At 39.5% G+C, this 20,129-nt stretch overlaps 2 protein-coding genes across 5 annotated transcripts; one reads left to right on the top strand and one right to left on the bottom strand.

Annotated features, from left to right (window-relative positions):
• Positions 1 to 15: 15 nt before the first annotated feature.
• NKAPD1 (NKAP domain containing 1) lies at positions 16 to 12,687 on the bottom strand. Of its 4 annotated transcripts, none has more exons than XM_028158535.2 (6): positions 12,433 to 12,687; positions 11,234 to 11,310; positions 7,811 to 7,911; positions 4,862 to 5,011; positions 3,221 to 3,274; positions 16 to 2,385 (listed from the first exon to the last, which is right to left on the bottom strand). In XM_028158535.2, exons 2-6 carry the CDS (start codon positions 11,300 to 11,302, stop codon positions 1,893 to 1,895), a joined length of 867 nt encoding a protein of 288 aa, XP_028014336.2. In that variant the 5' UTR covers positions 11,303 to 11,310; positions 12,433 to 12,687; the 3' UTR covers positions 16 to 1,892. The 4 variants fall into 4 exon arrangements, with proteins under 4 accessions (XP_028014336.2, XP_028014334.2, XP_028014337.2 ...); XM_028158533.2 differs by lacking the exon at positions 12,433 to 12,687 and adding an exon at positions 11,899 to 12,419; XM_028158536.2 differs by lacking the exons at positions 3,221 to 3,274; positions 12,433 to 12,687 and adding an exon at positions 11,899 to 12,420.
• Positions 12,556 to 19,502, top strand: PIH1D2 (PIH1 domain containing 2). The gene is made up of 6 exons (XM_008150169.3): positions 12,556 to 12,798; positions 14,291 to 14,493; positions 15,081 to 15,204; positions 15,847 to 16,092; positions 16,456 to 16,721; positions 19,065 to 19,502. The coding sequence occupies exons 2-6, from the start codon at positions 14,317 to 14,319 to the stop codon at positions 19,197 to 19,199; spliced, it is 948 nt and encodes a 315-aa protein (XP_008148391.1). The 5' UTR covers positions 12,556 to 12,798; positions 14,291 to 14,316; the 3' UTR covers positions 19,200 to 19,502.
• Positions 19,503 to 20,129: the final 627 nt, after the last annotated feature.

Genomic DNA, 20,129 nt, shown 5'->3' with positions numbered 1-20,129 from the left:
TAGGGTTGAGAAAGGTGAAGAACAGAAAACAGCTTTATTGCTTATACATGACCAAGAAAAGGTAAACATGGCAAAAAACAAAACAAGATGTGTATTCATTGGGAAAGAGAGGTCTGCTACTATGGGAGGAAGGGAAGGTCAAGACCCAAACAGAACCAACTTCCTGGAGATGCCTTGTCCCACTCACCCATTCTCCTGAGTCTGTGCTGAGACTCAGTACTTCGATAGCACAGAAACAATGTTTAAAAGAAAAAAAAAAGTGAACACTCCCTCCAACAAAGATTTCACTTGCTCCAAGAACAAAACTGCTTTTGGTTAAGAGGTAGTTATTATAGACTGCTCTTCCTCCCTTGGGTCCCCACTAATCCCAAAGGTAAAAATATATACCATTGAACATTGACAGTTGAGTACCAAAGTGTTAATATTTCAAATAAATAGCCCCAAAGGTAGCACCTGCTTGTAATTGGGATCGGGACCCTCTAGCCAACCATGTACTTCATGACCAAACATTTTGTTAGAAATCTGTTCTGTAAAGAACAAATTTAGCAGAACTATAAAATTTACCACCTCATGGAATGATGTCATAGTTACATTCTATTGCTGGTGTCCTATGATGTCATATCACCATGAAGTATTTGCGTATTACACGTGGTACAAAGGAAGGCCAGAGAGGTTAACTTACCTACTCCAAACCACATAACCAATTAGTGGCAGAACCAAGACAAGTGAGTTTTCAAGCTTTTTACTCAGCCCATGAAGTGACAACTAAGAAAAACAATATGTCACTTGATCTTCTGCCATAATGAAAAATTAGCTTGTCTTCTTTCAGTGTTATTTTGATTTCTTATGAATTAACATAGTAGGAATTACACATATAGCAAAAGGAAATAACATGGTCTCTGCTTGGTGCTTTAATCCAAAGGCAGGCTGGAAAAGAAGTAGATATGTCCCTGAGAAGTCTTTCATTTTGGATTTGATTCAACCTAGTTTCAGGGAAAATCTAAAGTTCATTAACAGATTTCAAAATGAACAAGGAAGACATTTAAATGGCAGATGCTGCCCTGAAGCCTGTTCAGAGCATCATTAGCATGAAAAAACTCCTAATTCTTCCCCATTTGTTAAGGACTTACCTAAAGGAAATAATATTTGAACACATGTCCATTTAGGCAATATACAGCAATGGAACTAGAAAACCATTTACTATACATAAAGAATTTTTTAAAAAAAAAATTTACTAGCCAATTACCATGTTTATGGGTATACTGAGTATAGCTACAGTCCCTGTCCAGCAGGAAAATTGAACAGAAAACCCTAGTCTCTGCTGACAACAGCTGTCTATGGGTGTTGTAAAGGTGAAATATTTGTTCTTGCGCTCATTTCCCCATTAAAGGACCAGACCAAGGGGGCCAAAATACAGGAAGATCAAAGCACCAAGGCTGAGACAAAGTCAAGTGGCACCTGTGATATAAACCAAACAAGAGCAACTCAATGTTCCCTATGTACATTCTGCACAGCACTGGTTCCAATCTACCTCGTGATTCCAGCCTTCGCTTTCCCCAAACTCAACATTCTAACTGGCATACCCAGGTCATTATTGGATTCTGCTTCCTGGGTCCTTTAAATTTGCTGTAAATACACTCTACGCTAAATGTAATTAACTGCAAAAAATAATCTCTTCAAGAAACCTTCATAACAAAATACCAGATTCCCTATTAACAATAAAAGGATCAAGTTTAACAGGCCAAAATAGAAGACAAGTCTGTCAGAATGTACAGAGATGGCACAGGACAACTCCGCCCTCAGGCCCCTGTGCTACACAAGAGTCATCAGCAAAGCCCCAAGGCGCAAGAGCTGTCAATATCCAAGTCAGTGGGAACTGAAGACTTTCTCATTTAGTCATCCTCCGAACTCTCAGCAGACCTCTCATCTGTAGCCACTTTCCAATTTGTGCGTTTGTTTGTTTTTGTCCTCTCCGGTATTTCATTGCTAACTACAGGAATACTGACTTTATCTTTTTTTTCCCTTTTGGTTTTCTTAGTGTCTCTTTCCTCAGAACTGCTGGATGCTGAATCATCGGACTGAGAAGTGTCACTTTCTGCCTCTAAAACTAGAGCAGACTTTTTGAGAGACTTTTTCCTTGATTTTTTCTTACGCTTATGTGGTTGTTTCCTGGTACTAGAAGCCCCAGTTTCTTCTGAGAACTCGTTTGAGGAATCGGCTGTTATATCTGTGACTTCCTTTTTGCTTTTCTTCTGTTTTTTGTGTGACTTCTTTTTCTGCTTTTTTTTGTGGGATTTCTTTGATTTCTTGTGTTTGTGAGATTCATGGGTAGATGATTTTTCCTGGGGAGATCTTTTTTTTCCATTGGTAATATCTTGATGATCACTAATAAAAAAGAGAAACTCCTTTACTATAGAAAATAAAAATATTTCTATTTTAATATTCTGCATTCTAGATAGAAAGTTAGGGTTAACATCTAAATTTTAAAACAGCTTTGACATAGGGTTACTATGAGACTTAATAACTGAGTTTTTATTTCCTCATCTTTAAAATGAACATAAAAATTCTAATCTGTAAAACAACACTAAAATCATTAAAAAGCATTGGACTCGGGAAAAAAGTATATTAAGATCTGCTTATCACTAGTGTTAGCAACACTGGGCATTATAAAAAATATTTATTTGTCAATCTGATAGGTAGAAAACTGTTTTGTTTAAAATTATATAAGAATTTTTAATTTGAAAAAAAATTCTAATCTGCCATACTGAATTACTATATGGGACACTACTAATATAAAGACCTAAGTGCTATAGTCCTGGCCAGTGTGACTCAATTGGTTGGGCGCCCTCTCATGCACCAAGAGGTTACCAGTTTGATTCCCAGTCAGGGCACATGCCCAGGGTTGCAGGCTTGATCCCCAGTACAGGGCATGCAGGAGGCAGCTGATGGATGTTTCTCTCCTTTCCCTTCCTCTCTCTCTCAAATCAACAAAAACATATTTTAAAAAAACAAGTGCTATAGATATGTCAAACATCAATCAGGGAAAGGTAAAATACCTATCACCTTCCATCTAAATTGCCGATTATTCTTTGGTTACATTTTTAATGGCAAATATTACATGCTTTGTAAAAACTGCGCTTGAGCTCAATTTACAGTTCCGACTTTGTACTACTAAGCTTAGTTTCTAACTTTTTTTTCCCAGTAAGCCTATTTGTCTTACCTGTCTGTTTCAAATTCTTCAGGGTATAACTCTTTATAACCACTGTGACCCCATCTGTAAGATGACATTTTATTATATATATTGTTAAAACAGTGCATATGTTTTTGAAAATTAAATTAGACAGACTTAGGAATGCATGCACACACAGACACACAGAAAAATAGAGAGAGCCGAAACCGGTTTGGCTCAGTGGATAGAGCGTTGGTCTGCAGACTGAAAGGTCCCAGGTTCGATTCAGGTCAAGGGCATGTACATTGGTTGCGGGCACATCCCCGGTGGGGGGTGTGCAGGAGGCAGCTGGTCGATGTTTCTCTCTCATCAATGTTTCTAGCTCTCTATCCCTCTCTCTTTCTCTCTGTGGAAAATCAATAAAATATATTAAAATATATATATATATATATAGAGAGAGAGAGAGAGAGAGAGAGATGGTAAAACCAACCCCACACAGCCCAGTAAACTTAGTTGGCTATTTTTCTGTGTTGCACACTATTATTTCAGACACAAAGAATTCCTTTGTCGATCTGTAAGAAAACTTGCCATTCTCTTCCTTAAGAAAACTTATAATCTGCTCTCTTTAGCTGTGAAGTACTTCTCCAAAAACACTTCCTAACATAATGTTGTCTACATTGGTACAATTTTTTAAAAATAACTATCGAGCCCTAGCTGGTTTGGCTCAGTGGATAGAGCATCGGCATGTGGACTGAAGGGTACCGGGTTAGATTCTGGTCAACGGCACATGCCCAGGTTGTGGGCTCGATCCCCAGTAGGGGGCGTGCAGGAGGCAACCGATCAATGATTCTCATCATTGATGTTTCTATCTCCCACTCCCTTTCTCTCTGAAATCAATAAAAATATATATTTTTTAAATGCCCTAACCGGTTTGGCTCACTGGATAGAGCGTCGGCCTGTGGACTCAAGGGTCCCAGGTTCGATTCCAGTCAAGGGCATGTACCTTGGTTGCAGGCACATCCTCAGTAGGAGGTGTGCAGGAGGCAGTTGATTGATGTTTCTCTCTCATCGATGTTTCTAACTCTCTATCTCTCTCCCTTCCTCTCTGTAAAAAATCAGTAAAATATATTTTTAAAAAATAATAACTATTGAAATATAATTCATAAAAGTCACCCTATTAAAGTGTGCAAGTCAGTGGCTTTTAGTATATTCAGAGTTGTGCAACCATCACCACTATCTTACTTCAGAACATTTTCATCACCCCAAAAAGAAACTGCATTAGCAGTCACTCTCCATTCCTCCCTCTCCTGTAGCTCATGGCAACCACTTACCTACTTTCTGTCTCTATGGATTTGCCTATTCTAGACATATATAAATAGGATCATATAACAAATGGCCTTTTATGTCTGGCTCTTTTCACCTACCATAATGTTTTAAGGTTCATCCATATTATAGCATGTTATGAGTACTTTATGCCTTTTACTGCCAGATAACATTCCATTACCGTTCCATATACCACAATTTGTTTATTCATTCATCAGCTAATAGACATTTGGGTTTCCATTTTTTTGGCCACACTGAATAATTAAGCTGTGAACATTTGTGTACACGTTTTTGTACAGATAATTATATTTTTAAGTTCACATTCTCATGCCAAATATTATTAATGGCCACAAGAATTTAGTCACAAACCTGTCTGGCATGTTAGCTTCATAATCATAAAACTTCTTGTTCCAGGATTTAGCCTTAAGAAAATCATCTTCCAGTGCCTCAGAAATTTCATTCCTTGGCCTCCAATTGTCTCTTTGACTTTCTTCATCAAAACCATCACTACGCATCCGGCTATATGAGGAAACAGAAGGATTTTTAGATTTGGAAACAATATATAAAGTTACTTTATGGAACATCATGCACAAAACTCATTGAACAAGCTAAGAGGGAGAACAAAACAACCTGATAATGTTTTTTTAAATCATGTAAAAAAGACATGGTCTATTCCTCACTGTAAATTTGTACAGTTGTCCAATGAAAATCTGACCATTATTACCCACCCTATTGAAGAATATAAAGGAAACAACTTCTGGACTGTGGCAGGCTGTAGCTCACTCGCTAATTCTCAACTAGGAAAGTAAGCAAAGTGGGAAGCAGAGCATAATCACAGCTGGGGACATTGCAAACTATCCTAAATTCTAAATACACTCCCTTCCGGGAAAACCAGCAACTTGCTGTAGTGAGGTCATAGTAACAATGGGAATAAGTCCTAACCCATGAGTACATTGGGGTAGAAAATCAGTTGAAAACCATTGATTCAGTCCATACTTACAATATCCACTAACCAGTCACTAAAGCTAGCTAATTGGTTATCAAAAATGTTTAAGGAGCCGAAACCGGTTTGGCTCAGTGGATAGGGCGTCGGTCTGCGGACTCAAGGGTCCCAGGTTCGATTCCAGTCAAGGGCATGTGCCTTGGTTGCGGGCACATCCCCAGTGGGGGGTGTGCAGGAGGCAGCTGATCGATGTTTCTCTCTCATCGATGTTTCTAACTCTCTATCCCTCTCTCTTCCTCCCTGTGAAAAATCAATAAAATATATTTTTAAAAAAAAATGTTTAAGGATTCCGCCAAAACCGTTTTGACTCAGCGGATAGAGCATCAGCCTGCGGACTGAAGGGTCCCAGGTTCGATTCCAGTCAAGGGCATGTACCTTGGTTGCGGGCACATCCCCAGTGGGGTGTGTGCAGGAGGCAGCTGATCGATGTTTCTCTCTCATTGATGTTTCTAGCTCTCTAGCTCTCTCCCTTCCTCTCTGTAAAAAAAAAAAAAAAAAAAAAAAAAAAAATCAATAAAATATATTTAAAAAAAGTTTAAGGATTCCTATGTGTCAGGTATGCTCTAGCTACTGAGAATATAATACAAATGAGACAATCAGAATCCCTGCCCTTAAAGAGATTATGTTTGAAGATTTATTCACCATGAAAGGCATTAATAGTCCACTCAAGAAGAACAAGCCCTGGCTGGTTTGGCTCATTGAATAGAGCGTCAGCCTGCAGATTGAAGGGTCCGGGGTTCGATTCCAGTCAAGGGCACATGCCTAGGTTGTGGGCTCGAGCCCCAGTAGTGGGTATGCAGAAGGCAGCTGATCAATGTTTCTCTCTCATTGATGTTTCTAACTCTCTATCCCTTTTCCTTCCTCTCTGTAAAAAAAAAAAATCAATAAAAAATATTAAAAAAAAAAAAAGAACAATATTTTGGCCCTGGTCGGTTAGAGCACTGGCCCACAGACAAGGGTGGCGGGTTCGATTCCTGGTCAAGGGCAAGTACCTCAATTGCAGGTTCGATCCCCAGCATTGGTTGGGGCATGTGGGGGAGGCAACCAATCAATGTGTCTCTCTCACATTGATGTTTCTCTCTGTGTGTCTCTCCCCCTCCCTTCCACTCTCAATGAAAATCAATGGAAAAATATCCTTGGGGTGAGGATTAACAAAAAAAAAAACAACAATGTTTTGTTCCTGGAGGTGCCACTAGAAACTGAACAACCAACATAAAATAAATCATCATCTGCACTAACAGTACTTCTAAATTCTCAAAGAACCATCAGAGAAAAAACGGACTGAAAAATATATTTTTATGTTGAAACTCTGCTTTCTTTACCACGGATACTCTACATACTTTCTTGTCTAAAGCCAGTTACACAAAGCCAGTCATACTCCAAAGCCCACATACTCTGCAGGCACACTCTCTCTCCTTAAATATCGCACTATTAACACATTGCGGACCAATAGTTTTATTTCTAGGTTTACCCAGTGGCCAGGATAAGTTTCTATGGAACGAGTACAAAAAACGTTTTACGTAAATGTTAAAGGCACGCTTTAAAATTAAATACCCATTGCATTTTGAAGTTATTAATTATATGTTCTTACAAACTAATATCTTCTTAATATCGTGATTGGTCACAAGCCTTAGAACAGAAAACACGAGAATTCTCGTGATCCATCCGCAATGTGTTAATTATTCCCCTGGTGGCTTTAGAATCAGCATTACTACTTTGAGTCATTTTTCATACACACAGCTGTACACTAAAGGGCCCAACAGATGTTCGAAATACTCAGACATTCCTATACCACTACAGATATGACAACTAAGCCTGCATAATCCCTTATATTTATACTCAAATTAATAAAAAGGTAATGTGAAAGACTGTGATTTGGCGAAGATAGTGAGTAGATGGAGTAAAGAAGAAGCTGAAAGAAAAAAATTTAAAAATTAAAAAAAGACTGGAAGAGAGAATGAAAGACTAACAAGGAAAAGGAGTATATGATCAGCTAAGCGACCATAAGATGCAAATAGAAAATCTAAGATTAAAAGCCATCAGATAAGGTCAGAATCCACAGAATCCTTAATGTTTACAATTGTTCAAGGTAGACTTTTAAAATTCTCTTTTGCAAATAAGTACAAAGAGTGGGATCATATGCATGATAGCCATTATCTTTATACTTGGGTCTAGGTTTATGAAAGAGGGAATGAATGCTTAAGGACTCACAAAACTGAATCATGGATCTTTAGCATACCAAAATGATTTTAAACCAAAATTGATTATTTTGAATAAGATGAGAATTATTTTGGTTCTCTGAGCTCCAACTGCACCTTGAACTGCTGGGCAACATTTTCCTTTTGTTCCCCCGGTAAGCATCTTCCATCTGTTTCTCCAGTTCTCTTATTTTCCACATATCTGATTCCTCCTGAATCTAGATTTTTTTTTAAAGGAAAGAAATTAAAATAAGTTACTGAAAATAACACTTTACATCACAAAAAAGTAACTAAAAATACAGTCTGCACTAATTATGGGATTATAGACTGGGTTATGATCAAGAACCTTGGAAATTAATTCTGATTTCTCAATGTGATTAAACAAGCTGACCCAGTAAATCTCAAATATGCAGAATTCTGCAGCAACAAAATTTTTTTTTTTAGAAAGTTTGTCAATTCTTTTTTTTTTTAACATATATTTTATTGATTTTTTACAGAGAGGAAGGGAGAGGGATAGAGAGTTAGAAACATCGATGAGAGAGAAACATTGATCAACTGCCTCCTGCACACCCCTGACTGGGGATGTGCCTGCAACCAAGGTACATGCCCTTGACCGGAATCGAACCTGGGACCCTTCAGTCCGCAGGCTGACGCTCTATCCACTGAGCCAAACGGGTTAGGGTAGCAACAAAAAAAATTTTTTTTTAAATATATCTATTTTATTGATTTTTTACAGAGAGGAAGGGAGAGGGATAGAGTTAGAAACATCGATGAGAGAGAAACATTGATCAACTGCCTCCTGCACAACCCCTACTGGGGATGTGCCCGCAACCAAGGTACATGCCCTTGACTGGAATCGAACCCGGGACCCTTCAGTCCGAAGGCTGATGCTCTATCCACTGAGCCAAACCGGTCAGGGCGCAACAAAATTTTTTAACCCTTGCATAGACACACTTAGAACCTTATCAATTTTGTAATTATCTTGCAATTACCAAATGATAATCCCTTATGTGTCTAAAATGCTTTGTCATTTTAAATGTATCATCTCAATTGAACCTTAAGCAATCTTATGAGGAAAGCAAAGCAAGATGCCATTATTATATTCTGAGAAGAAACAAAAGCTCAAATTTTACCAAAGTCAAAAAGCTAGTAAGGACAGGTCTTTAAACTTTCAGGGTTTTCACAACATCCTAATTTTTTTTCTTCTAATTTTTATTAAAAACAAAATAAAAAGACATGAGAATTGCTAGGGAATTTCTAGAGAATCAGATTACAAATTACCAAAAAATAAGAATATGGCCCTAGCCGGTTTGGCTCAGTGGATGGAGCGTCAGCCTGCGGACTGAAGGGTCCCGGGTTCGATTCCGGCCAAGGGCACATGCTGGGGTTGTGGGCTTGATCCCCAGTGGGGGGCATGTGGGAGACAGCCTATCAATGATTCTTTCTCATCATTGATGTTTCTATCTCTCTCTCCCTCTCCCTTCCTCTCTGAAATCAATAAAATTATATTAAAAAAAAATAAGAATATGTTTTATTTCTAAATCCTCCTATTGCCTTAGCTGGTTTGGCTCAATGGATAGAGCAATGGCCTTCGGACCAAAGGGTCCCAGGTTTGATTTCATTCAAGGGCATGTACCTCGGCTGCAGCTCCTCCCCGGCTCAGGCCCTGGTCAGGGCACATGCAGGAGGCAACCAATCAATGTATTTCTCCCACATTGATATTTCTCTCTTTTTCTCTCTCTCTTCCACTCTCTCTGAAAATCAATAGAAAAATATCCTCGGGTGAGGATTAAAAATACTAATAATAATAATAATAATAATAAATAGCCCTAACTGGTTTGGCTCAGTGGATAGAGTGTTGGCCTGTGGACTGAAGGGTCCCAGGTTCGATTCTGGTCAAGGGCATGTACCTTGGTTGCGGGCACATCCCCAGTGGGGGGTGTGCAGGAGGCAACTGATAGATGTATCTAACTCTCTATCCCCCTCCCTTCTCTCTGTAAAAAAATCAATAAAATATATTTTAAAAAAATAAATAAATCAATAAATAAAGTTTCATAAATTGCCTTAACAAAGTAATTATTCAAAAATAAATAAATCCTCCTATAATATTTTGTTAAATCTGTGCTAGACTATCTTTTTAGTCACAACTTACAAATCTAAGTTCACCATTCAACTAGGGGTGGTTTAATGCAATTGCAGAGGCTACTTAGGTAACAGTTATAACCTCACTCACAATCAAATTATCAGGTGACATTACAGTAATACCTTTTAAGACCAAACTAGGAATTATACAGTTCACCAAAGAAAACCAAACAAGGTTCCATGGCCCTCTTTTCATTGCATGTGTTCTCCTAGGTGACCTCATCTACTCTCATGACCTGTCATTTCCTACATACCAATAATCCCCAAACCAAGTCTCAACATTTCTCCTTTGCTTCCAAGTCGGAATTTCCAACTGTTTGGACATCCTATAAGTTCTTCACCATCAACACCAAACGAATTACATTTCCCATCATACTTGTCCCTTTCTTTTGTTTCCTATCATCATCATTCACCTAGGCACACAAGATAGTAACATTTGATTCCATAATTATCACCACCATCCAATCAGTCACCAAGTTCTTTGGATTCTACCTCCTAAATTCCTCTCTTCATCCCTACTGTCACTGCTTTCATGTGAACCCCCGCCCCCTCATCATCTCTCACCTGGAACATTGCAATTGCTTCCTAATTGGTCTCTCTACTGTTCACCCCATTTGCTCTATCACCTATCCAATTAAAAAATCATCTTTCTAAAATATAATCAAGTCACACTCAGCTTAAAAATATCTGATGGTTTCCCAGCCAGTCTGACTCAGTTGAGCATTGTCCCATGCACCAGGTCACCTGTTCAATTCCCAGTCAGGGCACATGCCCAAGTTGCAGGCTCAATCCCCAGTAGGAGGCGTGCAAGAGTCAGCCCATCCATGTTTCCCATAGATGTTTTCAGCTCTCCCTCTCCCTGCCTTTCTCTGAAATCAATAAAAACCTATTTTAAAAATTGAATATATATATATTTGATGGTTTACTTATTGCCTAGAGGAAAAATATCTAATCTCCAAACATCATAATCCACACTGGCCTCATCTTCTGTCACTAGCCCCCACATTTCACTACTTTCCGGATGCACACAATTTCTTGCCATGCTCCCAGAGCTTCATGCACTTTCTTATTGCTATATGTTAGTACATGATTTTCTCTCTGTACAGAAAGATTTTTTACACCTGGAAATCTTGAACCTCTTCATCAAGAACTCGTTCAAATATCAGTGCCTCAAATACCACCCATTCTGTGAAGCCTTTCCTAATTCCCCAAGGCAGATTTCATTATTCCTTCCTTAGTGCACTAAAACATTTTACATGTCTCTATTTAGTAATTATCAAGCTATATTGCAATTATCTATTTTATTCATCTTTGTATCTCCCAACAGGACCAAAATAACGCTTGCCACACTGTGTGCCCTCATTAAGTGTGGAGGAATAACTAGGTAGTACCTCTCACCTTATTGTGAGCATCTGTATGCCGGATGACATTCCTTAGGAGGACTTTCCCCAGTGGAACCCGGGACATTCTTCAATCTGAAATGAATCAACAAATATTTAAAAATAAAAATGTCCTTTACTACCTTATATTTTATTTCAATATTATAAAGAAGCATGAGGCAAAGAAAAGATCACTTAGAACTCAGAAGTCTTGGGTAATAGTTTTTTCTTCAACATTAAAAGGGGGAAATTCCTGACCACAGAAATATGAGGATGAAAGGAGCTAGTGTACAATGGAATTCTTTGAAATGACACTATTTACTCCTCAAAATAACTCTATGTTGTATAGGAGATGAGTATGTTCATTCCTAATTAGTAGATAAAATTCCCTTAAAGCCATACTTATCTCAGGCCACATAGTCCAAGGCAAACAAGGTCCAGGTTAAAAATCAACTCTGCAATCTCAAAGTTAGTTTGCGATGAAGCAATTATCTGGATTTGAGAGTATCGGGGGCCACAAATGTCAACAGAAACAAAAACCTCAAATACAGAGACGCCCTAAATTTCTCCATTCAGGGGACTTTTATTTTCTATTTTGTACAGAAGCCTCCAAAAAAAACATGACAGGGCTATTCACTGTGTAGCTAGCAGGGGCTTTGTGCAACCACCCCACCACTCACTCACCCCTCGATCCTGAGGAAATCGGGCATCTTGTTAGTGTGAGACGAAGAACCACTCCATTACAAGATCTCCTCCGACCCAGGAAGCCAAGGAGTCAGTGCTCAAAGGCAGCTGTGCAGCTTCACCCGAGTCCTTCGTGAAAACGCAGCCTTCCCACCGGTTATTCTGCCCTCACCCGTGCCCCAGGCCACGGCTACCCTTTCCTCGGGCCAGACCCACGCCAGGGATCGGTCCGGCCTGAGGCCGGAGGCTGCGCCGGCGAGGAGGCCGGGCGCCAGGGTTGGCTGGGGCATTCCCCGCTCCGCTCCTCGGGGATGGTCCCGGGGATTGGGTCTCGCTCCCAAGGGGGACACTTTGGACTGGGCCCCGAGAAGTATCTAAAGTGCCTGAAGGGGGAGCTGAGGCTTCCAAGTGGAAGACAGAGAAAACACCCCCATCTTTGTCACCGGGATCCCTGCTCCCCAGCGGCCAAGAAGCTCCCGGTCACCTTCCCGCCACACGCCCGCCCCACACAAATACACACAAACACACCCATACCGTGCACCGCGGCCTCGCGTGGCGGGGGTGGGGGGAGGAAGAGGACTGGGAGAAAAGGGAGCAAGCTTCCCGTTCAGGCCGGAAGTCGTGCTCCCGAGAAATTCTTCCCACCAACAGAGGACTCGGAGACGTCCACAGGGAGGGTTTCCAGGACTCTCGAGAGGTCCACTGGTGCCGAGGGGCGGCGGGCGCCTTCCTGGAAAAGGGGGTCGGGCTCAGCTGAGAAGCGAGGCCCGCCGCGGAGCGGGGAGATTCCGGAACTGGAAGTGGAAAGACCTTCTGCCGGGAGCTCTCCGGACTCAATTAGGTGCTACCCAGTCTGGTTACCCTGGTAACAGGCGTCGCGGTTTGTCAAGAGACCGAGAGGTGGGTTCGCAGACCTCTGGAACGGCTGTCCATTAGTTAAGTTTCCCCCTTAGTCTAACCCTAGTGTCGTGTTCGGAGAACCCAGACCTCCTCTTCCTCATTCTGTGGGTGCTCTGGGACGCCTCCCAGTTGGGGGAGGAAGGTGCGAGGGAACTTGTCTCAAGAAGAGAGGATATTATTACTGTCATATAGTGTTGACCAAGTGTTCCAGCCTCTTAATCCTCACGGTAACCCCAGGAGATTGGTATTATCGTCTTCGTTTTGAGGAGAATAAACTGAGGCACATACATAAATTAATTGCTCATGGGCACACAGCCAGTAAGTGATAGAGCTAAGATTAGAATCTAGCAGAGTCCATGCTTTTTTCTTTTTTTTTTTTATGTTTTTATTGATTTCAGAGAGACAGGAAGGAGGAGGGAGGGAGAGAACCATCGATGTGAGAGAGAAATATTTATCGGCTGCCTCCTGCATGAGTACTGATGGAGAATCGAACCTGCAACCTTTTGGTTTTTTGAGAGGTTTTTTTTAAGATATATTTTTATTGCCCTAACCGGTTTGGCTCAGTGGATAGAGCGTCGGCCTGCGGACTCAAGGTTCCCAGGTTCGATTCTGGCCAAGGGCATGCACCTTGGTTGAGGGCACATCCCCAGTAGGGCGTGTGCAGGAGGCAGCTGACCAATGTGTCTCTCTCATCGATGTTTGTAACTCTCCCTCTCCCTTCCTCTCTGTAAAAATCAATAAAATCTATTTTTAAAAATATATATTTTTATTGATTTCAGAGAGTTCGGGAGAAGGAGAGATAGAAACATTGATGAGCTGCCTCCTGCACGCCCCCTACTGGGGATCAAGCCAGCAACCTGGGCATGTGCCCTTTGACTGGAATCGAACCTGGGATCCTTCAGTCCACAGGCAGAGGCTCTATCCACTGAGCCAAACCAGCAAGGGCCCTGCAACCTTTTGGTGCATGGGACACCGCTCAACCAACTGAGGCACACCAGCCAGCGCAAGTCCATGCTTTTAACTACTAAGCTATGCTGAGGATTGAGGAAGTCTGGCAATTTCCAGACTGGTTAGGGCACCAGTCAGCCAAAACCCAGGTGTTGGAAAAAGGAAACTACCTGGAAGCACAGACTTAAATGAGTACTCTGGCCCCTCAGGGCTTGTGAAGGTCTAGGGGAGGTAAGGCCTTATTATCTGAGAGGACAGCTTGAGAATTTAGGAAGTGATACTAGATAAATTAAGAATAAGGAAAGAGGGGTGTGGGATGGGAATGGGGGGATGAGGACAAATATGTGATACCTTAATAAAGAAATTAATTTAAATAAATAAATAAATAAATAAGAATAAGGAAAAGATAAAGTGGTGCTGATCTACAGTTTTAGAAACAGCTAACTTCACCAAAACAATTCCTGACCTGTTCCTCCTCTCCCAAAAGAAGAAATGAATCAACAGCTACACAGATTATTTTTACTTAAGTCATGTCTTTCCTCAGACTTAAGAGGCCTATTCACTTCAATCATGGAGTCATCCTCAAATGGTCTGCTTACCCAAGTTACTCAGTTCTGGAACCTACTAGATGATCTGGCTGAAAGTAACCCTGAAAGCTATAAGAACTTCATTCAACAGCAGCTGAAAGAGGGCAAACAGCTTTGTGCTGCCCCAGAACCACAGCTCTGTCTACAAACAAGAATCCTGGTATGTAGAGTTGGTGCCCTTGGATGGGAGGTCCTGAATGAAATGATCCTGCAGTAACCAGAGAATAGCTTACCTTTAGCTATTGTTACTTTAACGCTGAGGGAAACTGCCACTCTAGATGGAAAGTGAAATGTAGTGCAGAAGATTGCATTGAAGGAGTAAAAATGGGAAATTCATATTTTATATATTTTGGAGATCTCAAAATGAGCCATTTTTCTGATAGAATGAAAATAAAAGTAATGTAATGATTTAATAGAGAATCATAGAATTGGATATTTTTCAAATAAAGAGGACTTATTTGGTTGTGGGGGTAAGAAAGTGGTGAAAGACGGTAAAAAAGAAAAAAATGGAACAGCTGCTTAGATCAATTCCCCCTTCCTCCTCCCAGTTCCTCTGGGCGTAGCAACTGGATTCTTGATGAAGAGCTTTGGGAAAATCAGGTAACAGTATAATTTCTCAAACACAGTTTTAATACAAGTAATAACTTACTTGGAACCTAAAATTCTCACTCTTCAAATTCTGTGAGGTGTTTCTTTTAGGATATTATTTTGAAATATATTTGATATGTGAAATCATTTGATTCCTAGAAACCTAAAGAAAAAACACTTTTTATCAACCTATGTCAGTGGAAAAGGATTCCAGCTCCCCAATCAAACACTCATCCAGTACCTCTGAGTGTTGGCAGACCAGAAGATATGTCTGAAACATCAGGTACATAGAATTGTGGGACAGAAAACATTTAAAAATTTTTATTGGGAATAGCATGAACCAGATTTTACTTGGTAAAAGACATTACATGTAAAATATTTTTATTTGGTTATAATGTAGCTAATGACTAATAAATATAACCTTTATATAAAATGAATACTGTTGGCCGGCCAGCGTGGCTCAGTGGTTGAGTGTCGACCTATGAACCAGGAGGTTCGATCCCAGGTTGAGGCTCAATCCCCAGTGTGGGGTATGAAGGAGGCTGGTCAATGATTCTCTCATCATTGATGTTTATATCTGTCTCTCCTACTTCCTCTTTGAAATCAATAAAAATATATTTAGAAAAAAAACAAAGCTACTCATTTAAAAAGTTTTTATTACTGTTTGTCTAATAATATAAACTGTTTTTAACCTATATAAAATGCCAAAAAATTCCCTCATTGAAATTGTGTATATATCATCCTTATTATTGCTTCTGAAAAATATAGGAATAGAATTTATACTTTCTAGGTTTATCAGGATTATGGCTTAATATATTACCTGACAATATCATTAGTGAAACAAGTTGTCTTCATTTCATACCCTCTGAATCTCATGCACAAATGTCTATCTTTTTTTCTTTTCTTTTCTTTTTTACACACGCAGATGTCTGCACAGTCATCGATGTTGCCTACAATCCTGATGTTCTCCAGGCAGCAGAAAAGGACCAAGTGAAAAAAGATCAATTAATACAGATGGCCATGAAATGCATTGAGGAACAACTCCAGTTCACTCTCTCACACATTTACCATATTACCAAATTTAAAATAAAAGGAAGCATTCAAAGGATGAAACAAAATCTGATGGGAATCCAAACTGGCCCCACAGATTTAAGAGAGAAAACGAGAAAAGGTAAGTTAATGAATGTAGATGGAAAATTATATTGATTTACAATTTTTGTATCTTGTGTGCATTTTGCAAACTAGAAATCTCAATTTTAAAAGATGAACAACTTAAAATAGAAAAAGATAAAGATTAGATATTAGAAATATTAGCATGTCCTTAAACATTTTTAAATCCTGCAAACTTTTAAGCTTTGAAATCTTTTTGGTTTAAGATTCTTTTAAGATTCCCAAACTCAATTAGCTGCAGCTTTATCTGCCATCTTGGCTAGCACTACATATATTGCAGCTAGTAGCCTGATAGCACTGATAGTAGTTTATGTTGTTGATTAATTTTGTGATTTTATTCCCCCCCCCTTTTTTTTCCATAAAGAACTAACCCTTGAACAGATAAGCAGCAGCACTCTGAGCAATTCAGATCACTCCCCTCAACTTTTACTGCCAAAAGACCAAGTTTCAAGCAAAAAGGGGTGCCTGATAGAAGAGATTTCCAGTACAGAGATCCAGGTGGAGATGAAGAGACCAGCCTATGAATTAAAAACGGTGGCAGATCAGAATGAGAAACCACTGAAAATTGAATTAAAAGTTGAATTACCTGGTATTAATTCAGTATCTCTCTGTGACCTTAGTGTTTCTGAGGTAGGTTGAGTAGATGCTATTGTAAATTTGTATCAGTCAATGGTCACTATGTTATGCTGTATTAACTAACTCCACAATCTCAGTAGCTTACAGTAATTTGCTCAGGTTACATATCAGGTAGGCCTGCTCTGCTCAACAAATCTTTATTTATTTATTTATTTATTTATTTATTTATTTTTGGTTAATCCTCACCCAAGGATATTTTTCCATTGATTTTTTTAGAGAGAGTGAGAAGGAGGGGAGAGACAGGGAAAAACATCAATGAAAGAGAGACACATGGGTTGATTGCCTCCCACATGCACCCTTACCAGGGCTGGGGATGGAGCCTGCAACAGCAATAGGTGCCCTTAACCAGAATCGAACCTGGGATCATTCAATCCAAGGGCTGATGCTCTATCCACTCAGTGAAACTGGCTAGGGCTCTGCTTGATAATACACATTTTAAGATACAGATGAAGAAGCAATTCCTATCTGACCTATTTCATTCTTCTGGCAGAGGGAAAATAGAAATGGCCAAACCATGCAATGGATCCTAAAACTTCCTCAGATTTGGCATATATCACTTTTATTCACATCCTACTGGTAAAGTAAGTCACTAGGCCAAGTCCTACATTGATAGGGCAGGGAAGACTATTCTCAAGAGTAGTCATAGGGAGTCACATGGCAGGGATATACATATAATCCTTTTTCAGAGTTCAAATAATTGGCAACAATCCCATAGTCTACCACAGTCCACTTACTTCCTCACAAATATTTGTATTTTTCAAAGACACCTCCAATTCTAGTATCAGACTCCAAAGTACAGGATTTTGCCATCATAGTTTGCATTTTGCGCCTCTTGAACCAGACCTATGAATTGCAAGCACAAGTTATCTATTCCCATAATCCCATACACCATACAATGTTAAATGGGGAGAAGACAGTCACTATTAACAGTCTCAATTCAGGAATGGTAAAATTATGAGGCCCACAGCAGTTACTGGTGCACAGCAATGCTGACATCCTGGTGAACAGGTATTTTGAGGGTCCCTTTTCCTGCATGTGGAGGATGTTCTCACTTAGGGCCATTACAGATTCCTGTATTGCCTAGCCTCGTTGTTTCCCATTACCTTCAGCTCCATTCTTTGGGAGGTTCATGTAGAATGGGTGATGTAGAATATGCCATCCTTAGATGCTGAGCAATTTACTCAGCCTGTGTCATGCCCATAGAATGTTTGGGGTCCAAAGATTATTTTAAATTAGGTTTAGTCCAGGCTGGTAATATTTTATTTAATTCCACTCAGTGCTATACCCAACAAGTCTTTTTTAGACAGGTCCATTTTCTAATGGCTTGTCCTTTTTTACTTAATAGCTGTCATTTGAGTCAAATGGAAAGGTTTATTGAGGTCCACCTTAACCCAGGTAGAAATTTTAACAAAAGTAAAAGATTTGTGATTTAGTCTTTGCCTCTCGGCTGTCTTAATCAGCCTTCATTGGTAAAAATAATAACCTCAATTTACTCTTTACTGGTTGAAAAAGAAATTAGTTGCATTTCTGTCAAGTCTTAGAACTTCTTGGCTCTGTATATTCCCTTTCAACTCTGCAAACTGGTACATTCTAGTCTTTAAGTTCATCTCTTTTTGTCACACCTTGTTAAACGTAGCCCATAAAACCAATGCATGCCACCAACATTTTATTTTACCACTTCTGTACCTAATGCCACAAATTTACTAGGTAATTTGTATTCCAAATAATTGTGATAGTTTTAACTAAGGCAGTGATGGGCAACCTTTTGAGCTTGGTGTGTCAAACTTCGCCAAAAAACTGAGCATAACTCGGGTAGTGTGTCATTTAAGGAAAAAACATTATTTCGCAAATGTTTCATCCTCAGGAGCAGCAAATGTTTCATCCTCAGCATGCGGCCGCCTGAGCGGCCGCGTGTCATCAGAAATGGCTATGCGTGTCAGTGCTGACATGCGTGTCATAGGTTCGCCATCACTGAACTAAGGGCTTTATCACTATAAAACATGGGTCAACCATCTTTCCAGTCTCCAGTAAGTTTCCTTGCTGTTTGCTTTGTCTGCCCCAAAGTAAATTCATGTAATTTGGGATGACGACACCCATCTTCTGCTACTGCTCAGTTAACTTTTGATGTATTCAACAGCAATAACAAATCTCAAAAGCTCAGGACTTTACAACAGTAACGTTATTGCTCACTGCAAGTCACATGACAATAAGTTGAGATCCTCTTCTTATGGAAAAGGAGTAAATAACTGGGAACAGAAATCCAACAACACTCATTTTAACCAGGAACTGCTTTCCTATGTTTATCTTTTAAAATCTCTCTTGGTTTATTATTCTTAGGATGATTTATTGATTGAGGTCCCTGAGAAGTACAGATTGCATCTGAATCTTCCAGAATCTGTGGATACTGAAATGACTACAGCAAAATTTATCAAAGAGAAAGCTACATTGATTGTCACAATGCCATTGGTGTAAGTCAAGAGCATTATTTGTTTTGGGTTTTCAGTGCTAAAGTTATGTGAATTATAGGACCTTTATTATGGGTGAAGAGGTATTGGTGTATCTTACACACTAGTTTCAAATTTTCTAAGAGTTCCTTTTTTTTTTTCCTAAGAGTTCCTTTTAATGGAATGAGATTTTCTCAACTGTTCTTAAAAAAAAATTTCTCCTTCTCAAAAACAACTTGGCATCAAGCAAAAATTACTAAAAATAGTATTGCCATGATATACTTGTTTTGAAGATATCTTAAGTAATACCATTTGGGAAAATTTTGTTTCCAATAACATGTGAGAATTCTCAGTTTACTGGTTGAAAAAAAATTGTCTCTACTAAATTTTTGCATCAGAAACAAATTCCAGACTGTGCATGTTTTTTATTATTATGAGGGGTATAGCAGTCAAGTTTCCTCCAGCAATAACGATACAAGGCCAATGTAAGAATATGCAAACCTATGGTTCTGTGAACCTCTGTACTTCCACAAAACAGCTCTAGCAGGAGTCCAAGCTACCCAGGCAGGACTTTTAATAGCACATATGGACTTTCCTTTGGATTAGTAATTGGATATTATTACACATAAGATGCAAAATACATCCAACTCTATTTTAAGAAAAAGGACAAGTGTCTTTGGGACAAGTACCTTTCTCCTAAGAAAATAACTTTTAAAAACTTGTTTTTGTTGATTTCAGAGAGGGAAATATCAATGAGAATCATTGTTTGGCTGTCTCCTGCATGCTCCCTACTGGGGATCGAGCCCAGAAACCCAGGAATGTGCCCTGACCAGTAATCGAACTGTGACCTCCTGGTTCATGGGCTGATACTCAACCACTGAGCCATACTAACCAGGCCTAAGAGATTAACTTTTAAAAATACAGAGGTGATATACTTTTCAACTCCATTCATCTAAGT

Source organism: Eptesicus fuscus, chromosome 13, assembly GCF_027574615.1.
Source record: "Eptesicus fuscus isolate TK198812 chromosome 13, DD_ASM_mEF_20220401, whole genome shotgun sequence".
Taxonomy (NCBI): domain Eukaryota; kingdom Metazoa; phylum Chordata; class Mammalia; order Chiroptera; family Vespertilionidae; genus Eptesicus; species Eptesicus fuscus.
The sequence above is the reverse complement of the archived record's forward strand: the minus strand, read 5'-3'. Positions and strand labels throughout refer to the sequence as shown.

Excerpts from the sequence above, each read along its gene's own strand:
- PIH1D2 (XM_008150169.3), top strand. The coding sequence starts at position 14,317 with ATGGAGTCATCCTCAAATGGTCTGCTTACCCAAGTTACTCAGTTCTGG. Across the intron at positions 15,205-15,846 it reads AGATATGTCTGAAACATCAG|ATGTCTGCACAGTCATCGAT; the intron begins GTACATAGAATT and ends TTACACACGCAG. Across the intron at positions 16,093-16,455 it reads AAGAGAGAAAACGAGAAAAG|AACTAACCCTTGAACAGATA; the intron begins GTAAGTTAATGA and ends TTTTCCATAAAG.
- NKAPD1 (XM_028158535.2), bottom strand. The coding sequence starts at position 11,302 with ATGTCCCGGGTTCCACTGGGGAAAGTCCTCCTAAGGAATGTCATCCGG. Across the intron at positions 5,012-7,810 it reads ATGTTGCCCAGCAGTTCAAG|CCGGATGCGTAGTGATGGTT; the intron begins GTGCAGTTGGAG and ends TTCCTCATATAG. Across the intron at positions 2,386-3,220 it reads GAAGAATTTGAAACAGACAG|TGATCATCAAGATATTACCA; the intron begins GTAAGACAAATA and ends CTTTTTTATTAG.